General features: G+C 44.6%; 1 protein-coding gene across 6 annotated transcripts in view; it reads right to left on the bottom strand.

Annotated features, from left to right (window-relative positions):
- Positions 1 to 12,320, bottom strand: part of FAM193A (family with sequence similarity 193 member A) — a 163,921-nt gene that overhangs the window by 36,376 nt on the left and 115,225 nt on the right. For all 6 annotated transcript variants that reach the window (XM_047094167.1, XM_047094164.1, XM_047094165.1 and 3 more), the window contains 5 exons: positions 9,352 to 9,429; positions 7,682 to 7,794; positions 7,306 to 7,548; positions 4,775 to 4,928; positions 4,479 to 4,658 (listed from right to left, as the gene is read on the bottom strand). In XM_047094167.1, the coding sequence (XP_046950123.1) occupies positions 4,479 to 4,658; positions 4,775 to 4,928; positions 7,306 to 7,548; positions 7,682 to 7,794; positions 9,352 to 9,429 (768 nt within the window). The remainder of the gene's footprint in view (positions 1 to 4,478; positions 4,659 to 4,774; positions 4,929 to 7,305; positions 7,549 to 7,681; positions 7,795 to 9,351; positions 9,430 to 12,320) is intronic.

Consider the following 12,320-nt stretch of genomic DNA (forward strand, 5'->3'; position numbering starts at 1 on the left):
AGCATTTATTCATGCCAATCTACTAGAATGTCAGGTAAGAGCAGTGGGAGTCTAGCCCTCTTGCCTGGGGCACTTCCCGTTGCCAACAGCCCTTAAAAATAAACTGAAAAAAACCCCAAAAAACAAAAACAAAGAATCAACAGCAGAATTAAAATGGAATACTAAAATTTTTGTCTGATACAAAAGAGGAACAGAGGAACAAAACATATGAGACCTAGAGAAACAGACAGCAAATGGCAGCTGTTCACAGCACCAATCATGACATTAACCATAAACAAAGCACTCCAGACCAAAGGCAGGATCGATGGACAAGATGCAAATACAAGACCCAACTAAAAGATTCAAAGACAAATCTTACATTCTAAGACATGAAAAAATATATAACGTGCACACACAGTAATTCTAAGACAGCTGGAATGACTCTTCATGCCACATGAGATGGTCTTTAAGAGAAGAAATGCTAGTGGAGAATCATCTCATAATGACAAAAGAGTCAATATACCAGGAAGATGTAACAATAATACATGTATACACCTTCAACAACACTGTCCCAAATGCATGAATCAAAATCTGGCAGATTTGAGAAGGGAACAGACGATCCCGCAGTTATACTTGAAGACTTCGGTACATCTGTCAGCAGTTTTTAGAACAAGACAGAAAACCAGTAAGGATACAAAAGACTTGAATAATGGTATCAGTTTGACCAAACTTTCATTTGTAGGACACTCCACAAGAGCGGAACACAAATTATTTTCAAGTGTACATGGGGCATCATCTAGGAGAGACCACATGTTAGGCCGTAAAACAGGTCTCAATAAGTTTTCAAGTTCTAAAATCAGTAATCTAAGCTTAGACTTCACAAGTTAGAAAGGGAAAAACAAACCGAACCCAAAGACTGCAGCAGAAGTAATGAAGATCAGAATACAAATAAATGAAATTAAGAGAAAAACAGAGAAAATTAACAAAACCTAAAATTGGTTATTTACAAAAACTGATAGACCTCTGGCAAACAAAATTTGTAAGAAAACAAAATTACCAAAACCAGGGATTAACATCACTCTAGACCCTGTAGAATTAAAAGAATTTATAAGTGAATACCAGAAACAACCTTATGCCATCAAATTAGGTGAAATGGATGAATTCCTAAAAAGACACAAATTTTTTAAATTAACTCAAGAAGAAATAGAAAATCTGAGTAAACCTATTAATAAACAAAACCCGAATGAGTAATTGTAAGTCTTCCCACAAAAAAAAAGACCAGGCCCAGGGGATTTCACTGGTAAATTTTATCACATATTTAAGAAATCCGAATTTTAGACAAATTGCTTCAGAAATTGTAGGCAGAATAAACACTTCCCAACTAATTCCTTAAGGCTAATATTATCAAAGTCAGACAAAGATGTCACAAGGAGAGATGACCATAAAATAGTATCTTTCATTAACGTGGATGTAAAAGATTAGGAAACCAATCCAGCAACAAACAAAAAAAAATTATATACCACACCAAGTGGGATTTATCCTAGGAATACAAGGTTGATTTAATATCCAAAAATCACTTGATGCAATACACCACAGTAACAGAATGAAGGATGAAAACCACAGGAACATCTCAATAGATGCAGAAAAGGCATTTGGAAAACCAGATACATGTTCATGATAAAACTCTCAGGAAACTAGGAGTTGACAGGATTCATGTCCTCCACTTGGTAAGGTCATCCCTAGACACTGTGCAGGTAGCATCACACTAGTAACAGACTGAGTACTTCCCTCCAGGCCTGGGACCAAGGCAAAGACATACGCTTGCAACGCTTCCCCGCAGAGCTGGACTGGAGGCGCTAGCTAGCTCAGGAAGGCGAGAGTAAGACATTAAAAGCATCCAGATTGAGGAAAAAGTAAAACTGTCTTTATTCACAAACAACATAATCTTGCATGTGGAAAATCCAAAGGGATCTACCAAAAAAAAAAAAAAAAAAAAGGAAAAACAACAAAAGAATAAATGAGTTTAAGCTACAGAATATAAGATCAATATATAAAAATCAACTGTATTTCTACATATTGCCAACAATCAATTGAAAACTGAAACTAGAAAATACCATTTACTGCAGAATCAAAACCATCTAATACTTAAGAATAAATTTAGGAAGTTCAAGACCTACTTACTAGAAATTTTAACTGCTGAAAGAAATCAACAATGATTTAAACAAATGGAAAGGTATAGTGCATTCATAGACTGACAGATTCCAATTTTGTTAGGACTATATTTTCCCCAAATTGATCTGTATTATCCCACAGATAAAAGACTAGGCCCAGAGGATTCTGCCCAGGTGAATTCTACCAAATATTCAAGAATTCAACTCAATCTCTATCAAAATCCAGGAAAGCTTTTTTGTAGAACAAGCTGATTCTAAAACTTACATGGAAACATAAAGGATTCTGAACAGCCTAAACAGTTTTCAATAAGGCCTCACCAAGCTGGAGAGCAGATCCTACCTTATTTCCAAACTTACTATAAAGCATAGGTCAAATACACTATGGGAAAGGACCCAGAGGTCAAATAAACACAGAATACAGAGTGCAGACAATAAACACTTGTATTTATAGTCAAATGATTTTCAGCAAATGGCCACTGCAATTCAACAGGAAAAGAGATGGTCTTTTCAACAAATGGTGCTGGGACAATCTGGATATCCACATGTGCAAAAAGATGAATTTAAACCCTACTCTCACACCATAAGTAAAAACTGGGTCAAATGAACCAGACCTCAGTAAGAGCTAAAATTACAAATCGTCTAGAAGAAAACAGAGTTCTGTATTAGGCAAAGTTTTCTTGGATGGGACATCAAAAGTATGATTCATAAAAGAGTTGATGAATTAGAATTCAGCAAAATTAAAAACTTTTGATTTTCAAAAAATACCATTAAAAACTAACAGACATGCCACAGACCAACAGAAAATGTTTTCAGATCACGTAATTATAAAGGAGGGGCAACACATAAAGAATTCTTCTAATTCCTATAACTCAATAAGCTGGAAAAGGAAACAAATGGCCCATCGATATATATAAAAGAATGCTCAACTTTACCCATAAACAATAAAATGGAGACTGAAACTTGAAGGGATTACCAATTCCTATCAGACTGGCAGCACCCCAAAACTGTATGATAGCAGCCTCTTCGGGGGGGCAGGGCAGCCATCACACTCTGACCCAGAAAAGCCACTGCTGGTGACCAATCCTGGGGATAGACCTACTTATGTATGAAAGATGCGTAAGGACGCTCCCTGAACAGTATATAGGGGAAAAAGAGGGAAGCAAACACAGGTGCCCAGCAGCAGGGGACTAAAAAGAAAAACAAAACCATGGTACATCCACCTGCTGGAACACAGAGGGCAGCAGAAGAGAACAAAGTGCACTCTGTACAGGGAGAGTTGGTCAGGGAACTGCCTGTGCACATAAGCCTTTTCATTTGAAAGGGGAAGAAGAAACATGAGCATTTGCATAAACAAACACTGGGAAGACACACGACAACGAGTAAGACTGGTTATCTACTGGGACTAAAACTGGGGGTGGGTAGGTGCTGGCCAGGGCAGATGGTGAAGGACAAGGGGGCAGGACTTCTCAATGTAACACCTTTTCACCATGTCACCTTCCTTGCCTGAACCGTGGATCTACACTGCCTATTAAGTAAGTTAATTAACTAAGCATCTTGACTTTTACCTGGTCTTCCTTTCATTTAAAAACTACGTGATAACCTATTTATAAAACTGAGTCTCTAAGAAAAGACAGTTGTCTCATGACGTTATTACCTTCAGTTAAGAAACCAGATATCCACCAGGAAGAAAACCTCCCTTACAAAATCAACCATTTCTGAAATTTTAACATTCCACTATTTTACTTATTTAAAAAAGTCTCACTGGGTGGTTCAGTCAGTTAAGCATCCAACTTTGGCACAGGTCATGATCTCACGGGCCGTGGGTTCGTGAGTTCGAGCCCCATGTCAGGCTCTCTGCTGTTAACACTGAGCCTGCTTGGGATCTGCTGCCTCCCTGCCCCTCCTCCACTCGCGTGCACGCGTGTGCACGCGTGTGCACGCGTGTGCTCTCTCTCTCTCTCTCTAACAATAAACATTTAAAAAACAAAAATACAAACTCTCCCCTTGCTTCTTTATAGAAAAAACCCTCTATGATACCCAAATATCTGGAGCTACTCCGGAGAGCTACAAAATCAAGACCGATTTGACTCGGTCAATTAGACTCAAGCAAGAGTCGATTAGACTCAAGCAAGAGGAACAAGATCAAAATGGGGCTCAGGAGTCATGTTTATTTATTTTTAAAAGCATGCTCTGATCCTCTCCAGTGCTCATCTTCAGAAGTTATTCAAAACAACACAATTTTGCATTCAATAATTCTCACGTTTAGGAAATACACACAGAGAAAGATACCCTTGGCAAAACACAAAGTTCAGAAAGATAAAATCGTACCTGCTGAGTTGGGTAAGATGGGGGTGGACTGTCCACTTTACTTTCCTCTTTCCTGGGGCTCCCATTGCCTAGAGCCACGTCTTGCTTTGGGGCTCCTGGCGGCTCCCCACTGCTTTCGCCATCTGCCTCTTCGTCGTCAGCCTCTGAAGAGCTACTACTGGTACTGCTTACCTGAGGGGACTTTAAAAACAACCTTTATCATTTATACTTTTCAAAATGCAAGAATATAAAAAAATAAGATGCCAGATCACCATTTTCTGCCACTTATTGTCACCAGGAAGAAGTTGTACCCATACCTCATCTTTCAGAGCCATGTTTTCCCCGCCACCATTCAATTCGCTGTGGATTCCATTCATGTTGGCCACCACCTCAGTATCGTCGTAGTTACTCAATGGATAAATATCAGCAAACTTAGCTGACAATGGTGCAACGTCTTCGTCATCACTACAACTGAGACAGGCAGAGATGGTCACCATGAGGCCATTTACCCGGAGGGACAGTGAGTGAACCACCCACAAAGCACAGACGTCTCCTTCACGGACACTATTCTTGTTCACAAGAGTGTTACACTGAGCGCCACACACTTCCTACTATCTCTCAGTAACCTGAACATAAGGAGAAGAATGCCTGAACAATTACCATTGGTACTATTTAGAAGAATGGAAAACAAAACTCCAAAAGTAGAAAAATGTTGGAAAAAGCATAAAAATGTAATCAGATTAATCACTGCATTTCCACTCAACTTGAAGTGCCTTGGTCTACAGCTGTTCTCTGCCATTTCCAAGCAGACACAATTTTTTACTAAAATTAAAGGACTACAAAAGACTGCCAAAATTTCAGACGTAGCCAGGTGAACAAAACTTTAAGGCACTTAGCTGACAAAATACTGAAAGTTTTTCACTATAAGGCCAGCTCTGGACAAGTCAGTCATGATCTTAAGCAAATATCAGCTTTAGCAAGACATCTAAACAATGGGCAAATGAAATACTTACTAAAAATTATAAGCAAATTTCAAGACTGTAGCCAACGAAGGCCACTTCAAACATACGCTTTTCTGGTGTGTGGAAAGAGTGGGCACGGAGCTCCCACCGCAGTGCAAATTGTTCAAGGTGTGATGTGACCACACGTGGTCACCCCACAGTCTATGTGAGCATGCCTCTGAGTCCATCTTCTGCCTCAGCATACAACAACCTCCAGAAGGAAAAGTCCTAAGAACTAGCGACCTTTTAGCTTCAGAAGAGCGTCCAGAATTGCTCAACTCAAATGTCTTTCCCATTTTTAGAAACAGGAGTCAACATACTACAGCACACTCACCAAGGGAAGCACACAGCACCCACCGGGTGCGGGCTGTGCAGGCTTCCTGAGGGCCTGTGGTGCCTGAGGTGACGGGACACTTTGCCTTGGTCGACACTCAGCCGCTCCTGAGATGTTATAACCACCATGACCCACAGACGAGGAAACCGAGGTTCAGAGATGAAGTGATTAAATCGTCTGCTCGACGTAATGAAGGTGGGCTGCACTGGCCCTAGAGCCCACCAAAACTGGAGGGCACTGCTGAACAGAGACTAAAACTGCACGACTCTATTTAAGCGCCTTCGCGATGACACCAAGAAAGAGACAACACGTACCAAAGGCAACGCTGGAGGGCTTCAGGTCACGGTAAATCGTATTTGGCAGACATCAGCCCCAGGCTGCTGAAGGACCAGAGGCCCGGAGCGGCCACGGACAATCCCAGCCTGAGGAGAAAGGTGCCCACAGCCCACTTCCTCCACCACGTGACAAGGCACAGGAGCCCACACCTGACGCTGGCAGCTGTGACATGTGAACAGGGATAGGCTCTTCTGACACACATTTTTATTAGGCTGTATGTGTTTCCTGCCGATACGTTTTTTAGAGGCTGGTAAACAGCTGGCTGGGAAACTCTCGACCCTCCTTCACAACTCCCAGAGAGCAGGGTGTCCAGGACTAGAAAGCAGTTCGAGCTCAACAGAGTCATGGCATTCAGACCAATCCCTTTAGAAGTATTTTATGTTTGAGACCAGATGCATATTGAGGACTGGAAGACTCCAAAGGAGAGCCTCAGAGTCATCGTGAGAAATCCAGTAGCGCTGAACAGCCCGCAGTTGGGGCAACAATCTCTACTACTGGGTACCGGGGCTGATGTCCGCCACCTGCACGGGGCTCCTGACACCCCTATGCTCTACGATAAGCGAAATACAAACCTAAATGTACCTAAATAAAATAAAAACACGCATCCATGTGCAACCCGTCCAGAAGTCAGGGTGGAAAGCCTCAACAAATGACAGGGTCACAACTCCGAACAAACGTGGGACCACTCACCTACAGTGTGAATTGGCGATAGTGGCACAGCCACCTCGCTCATACAAAATGCACTTCTAGATAATGCGGGAACACGGAAAACAGAACCTTGCAATCGCTTGCTAAAGTGATCATCTGGGTTTTTAGCAAGACATGGAATAAGCATGAATGCTGAACGGACAATGAGGCGGAATGAGCTTCGGGCTGATCACCCTCAAATAAAATGAGGAAACGTGAAGCCAGAACTGAAGAGACACTTCCCTGCATACCAACATGGTTTTTCTTTACTGGCATTTATTAATTTACCATATTTTTTTTTCAGGTAATGAAATAGTGTCAAAGTTTGGGTTTACTGATTTCGTATTTTAAAAGTTGCTTAAAAAATGAAGGATCCTTTTTCTGGAAAAGCACTATAATGATATCCATACTTCTGCAGACAATACTGTCCATACTTCTCATTATTGGGTTACGTAAATTTCTGAAATCTTATTACAAAGTCACAACTTACAAAGTTGGTGCAGAGCCATTGTCTGTGAGGATGAGTCTGGGATGTTGCTGAATTGTAATGGGAGAGCTGGAACCTGACCCTGAGCTTGCTGAGGACACGCTAGGTGGGCGCATCTCAGAGAGATAGTCGGGAGCAGAATCCACTTGGAGGGGCAGCTGGTGACTGTGGATGTCGCCAGTGACGGGGGGGTCCATGACACCACAAGTGAGGATGTGTGAGAGGCTGCAGTCATCACAAGCACATCTGAGTGGGAATGAAGGACAGTTACCCAGAGAGCCAGGAGAGAAGGTCAGACCACACTCTGTCAGGGTCAGCGCCTCTGCTGAGGCCGTGGGTCCCACAGGCCCTCTGTGCCCACACGACAGCACAGGCTCACCTTCTCCTGTAGTTGCAGTTGGGGCAGTCGGGCATGCTCAGCCGGGAGGACAACATGTGCCTCATGGCGTCCGTGAAATTGTTCTCACCGGCAACTGCTTTCTTGTTGGTTAGCTGGAGGGAATCATCAAATGAGAGGTTAACTCTGCAAGACACATTCCCCAATCAGGTGGTCCGAGTTTTCAGTAATCATGGTAATATGTATCACGCCCATCTAGAAGCCAGCGGCCACAGCTTCCCAGAATAGGAAAGGGCCACGAAGGGGTGGGGGGAAAGGGGCAGACCTGAAATGTGCAGCAGCCCTTGGCTAGAGCTGCACAAAGGCCAGGGAGCAGGAACACCCCCCACTGGTGCCTCACCAGCAGACACCAGCCTTGACCCCAAATGGCTGTGTGCTCAGGACTCACTAGGGACCAGGAGCTCAGAACTAAACTGTGGCCCCCAAGGAGCTCAGACCCTGAAAGAGGAAACCATGAGGTGGGAGGTGCTCCAGCCCAGATCTGTGCAGGAGGCCACGGAAACGGAAGCAGAAAAGCAGCTCAGCAGGGCCGGCGTGGGGGGGGGGGGGGGGGGTGATTCACAGGGGAGGCAGTTCGCTGCTAACTTCATCAGAGGCCAAAAAAAAAAAAAAAAAAAAAAAAGCCTCTGGGTCAGAGGCAGAGCACTGAGCTAAGCATCCAGTGAAACACCTCTAGAAGGCCTACTGACCCTGGGCTGAGCAGGAAAGGGGTCTTGGCAGACTGGGAGGAGAGCACCGTGCCCAACAGTGTAGCCTGGAGGCACACAGGCCTGCACACACGGAGCTGTAGCACGGTGGCATTTGTGACACGTGATGGCAGCTGGCAGGTGGGAGCAAGGCCAGCTGGGGAGGACGCCCACTGCAGGGACAAGGACCAGCAACTGAAGGGGGTGGAGCCAGGAGCTACGTGGAAAGTGGCACCCAAACTTCCAATCAACTAGGCAAGCATCTGGATTTCAGAGAAGCCTGTGGACCAGCTCTGGCAATGGAAGGGGTGAGGCTGGAAGGGCCATTTGGTAGGACAGAATCCATACAGGAAGGGTAGGGGGGGGCCGGGGGCAGGAGAGCACGCTGAGCATGGTGCCCTCTACCCGTGGGGCCCAGGGGAGACCACAGGGGTGAGGACAGGGGGCACCAATGTCTGAAGAGGGCCAAGGGAGAAGAGCTGGCTGGAGAAAAGCAGCAGACGCCAGCATGTGCATGAAAATCAAGGGGAGCAAGCTTCCAAAGTCGAGTGCCCTGAGGACATCATGACAAGCTCCCCCCCCCCCCCCCCGCAAGCCTCAGAGGGTGCAGAGGGGCAGGGAAGAGCCTGTGGGGAAGCAGGGAGGCAGGGAGCGAGCAGCACCGTCAGCAGCCACACTGAACGTACGGCCCAGGCGTGTGGGAGGCCGGGAAACGGCCTGAGGGGGGTGGGCCCAGTCCCACTCTGTGACCCCACCACCTGCCTAGAGAGTGCAGGGCTAGAGGGGTCACCTGATAAGCGAGTTTTTCCTTGAGGAATACAGAGGATGCGGAAACAGATAAGGAAAATTAGTTTATCTAGGATTAACAACACTATCTCAGGAGCAGGCAGGGCAGTGTGGCCTTGCAATGGTGGGGTTTCCCGAGCTGCGTTCCTGCTCTGGCGTGCAGCCTCCCCACAGCCTTACCTGCTCCTCAATGAATCGCCTTTGTCTGAAAAGCTCCCAGTCCTCTGTCAGCATGCGCTGTTTGGTTTTCATGGTCATCTAGTAAGGAGATGCAAACAAAAAACCTCAGTACCAGCAAGAGTCACCCAGGCGTCTGCGAGGGGAGATCTCAGATCTGGTGCACGTGACAAACCACCTACAGAGGCTCCACCTCTTTCACGTGCTCTTCTTACGTGGGAAACACGGAGGAACTCACGTTAAAAAAAGAAATTAAGATGTCAGAGCTGAATCTGTCACTGCAGTAGTGAACATTCGTCCTTTACCGAAAGCCTCTTGTTATGTGCCCTGCCTGAACCAGAGATCCAGAAATGGAGATGACCCAGCCTGCCCGTGACGAGCCTGCGGACAGGACACCGGTGTCACAAAGGGGCGAATTTGGTACAACTGCACTCACACGAGGCCCCTGGAGGAGTCAAATCCACAGAACAGAAGGTAGACGGGGGCACCAGGGGCTGGGAGGGGTGGGGGGAAGGGAGGGCTGTTGTGCAATGGGACAGGGTGTCCTTCAGGGAAGGTGGAGACGTTCTACAGGCAGAGGCTGGGGACGCTCACAACCATGGGAATGTACTTACTGCCACTGAACTGGACACTTCACAGTGGTTAAAACTGTAGATTTTATGTTACATGTATTTTACCACAATTAGAAAAGAAGCCCAATTGAGGGGGACAGGGAATAAAGAATGGGCTCAAAGGTACAGTTTTAGTGGGCGGGGGGAGGCTATGAAACAATGAAGTCTTGATGTTTATCTAAATGTATTCTTCTAATTATTAAAAACTTAAGAATAACCACTAAAAACATAGATGTGGGATTTGTATCTTCCAAATTATCAGAACAAAGAAAAGAAGGGGGGGGACATATTTAATCCCATAGACAAGAAAATACTACCAATAAACCCTCCAAAACAAAACAAAAGTAATTTCAAAAAATAAATTCATGCTTTTGGAAAAAACATTTTTAATCATTTAAACCATAAGAAATCAAAGTTGAAAGTACAGTCCACAGAAATAACTGACAATGAAAGCCCCACAAATCTGATTATGTAAGATGTGCCCAACATGTAGAAGAAAATGTACTGGTTTAGATGCATTTCTGAGAGAACGAAACAGAACAAAAGACTGAAAAGTATGTGTTCAACCTAACAAGCCAAAGGAACAAAATAAAAATGAGAAACAAACCCATAAGGCAGGAAGAAATTAAAGGTAAAAGCAGAAATTATCAGGAAAATGAAGAAGCAAATGTGATCAATAAACACGGGAACACTGTTCTCCAAATTCCCTCCCAGGCTGACCAAGGGAAGAAAAGGCCCCACAGTTAAAGTGGGCCTGAGAAAGGGCAGACACAGGCGGGGGGGCAGGAGGAAGTAACTGTACAAGGCAGACGTTCACATCCAAAGAAAAGCTGTGAGCAGGTGGCTCACGGGCTGTTCCGCTGTGCCTGCACAGTGCTTTTTAAAAAACTGAGTCAACATTAGAAAGCTCTTGAGATTCCACCTAAGGGCCAGACTTCTCTGGACGTCTTCGCAGCTCTGAGGCACCTGCCCTTTGCCGCCCTCCTGGCCGAGGGTGTGGTGTTTCCTTTGGTACAGATGGTGCTCTCCGTGCCAAGTGTGCCAGGGAGGCAGGCCGGGGGGGGGGGGGGCGTGGGCAGCAGCTCTCCCACAGCCTCCCCTCTGAGCACAAGCCTGTAATCCCTTGTCTAAACGATGCAGACAACTTCCTAGGCGCACATCAATTTGTGGAGCTGACTCATGAAGCAAAAACCCCAGAACAGACGACAAAGTAAAATGTAAACTGAAAAGGCAGCATGAGGTCTATAATCCTCGCTCCTCCTCCCTGCAAAACAAATCATGCCCCAGGTTTTAGGGTGTATTCCCTCAAATCCTTTACGGAAAAACAAATTTTTTTTAACTGGATGCTGCTAAAAACATCATGGAAAGTTTCTCAATTCATTCTACGAGACTAGCATAACCTTTATGCAAAACAGAGAAGGCCTCAAAAACAAAGAGTCAATGATACCTCAGAATACGGACACCAAAATCCTAGTATCGGCTACTTAAATCTAGTTATGGGTTAACAGAGAATACACCATAATCTAGTAAGACGTTAATTCCAGGGATGCAAACATGTCTCAAAATTAGGAAACCTAATCTCTCACTTCATATAGAAAAATACATAAAAGAAAAAACCATACAATCAAATTCAGTATCTATTTCTGCTTTTTACAAAAATCGTAACTTTAATAAGCTAGAAAAGGGAGCCTTCCTTAATTTGCCAAGAACTATCATCAGTAAGCGAGGCAAGCACGTGACCTAACGGGAAGCCAGAGCAGAGCACAGCGCCAACAGCAGTGGCCGACAGCAGTACGCATTCGTGCTGTGCCGAAGGCTTTAACCGAAGCCAAACAAACCAGTTCAAGTGCCAGAGAGGGGAAGACAAAACATTATCGTAGGGGTCACGGTCTCCTAGAAAATTCGAGGCAGCCAACTCAGAAACTCCTGGAGAGTAAGGGTGTTGGGTGGAGTGCCAACAGCGTGACAGTGCGGCCCCAACACCCGAAGCCCCCACGTATAAACTTGGTAGGAAACAAACGGTAAAATCATAACACAGAATACAAAAAAAAAAAAAAACAAACAAAAACCTAAGAAGAGAATATATACCATCTTATTGAATGGGAAGATTCAATATCGGTGCCAGTCCTCCCTTTACATGACATACACGTCTGCTGTTTTTAGGAAAAACCTTTTTCTCACAAGTAGCTATCACTATTGCAGATTTAAAGACAATTTTAAAGGAGCTACACATTAGAAAAGGTAGTAATTTCTGTATTTTAGTACAGAACTCGGCACACACTCAATAGAACTACTCTTTTGACCCTCTCCTCACATCCTCTGTGATTAACTTTTCCGAACATTTGGGTACCTGCAGGCTTA

This window comes from Lynx rufus, unplaced genomic scaffold (genome assembly GCF_022079265.1).
Source record: "Lynx rufus isolate CCGP_SWC_20201006 ecotype Redwood Valley unplaced genomic scaffold, mLynRuf1.p SCAF_38, whole genome shotgun sequence".
Classification (NCBI taxonomy): domain Eukaryota; kingdom Metazoa; phylum Chordata; class Mammalia; order Carnivora; family Felidae; genus Lynx; species Lynx rufus.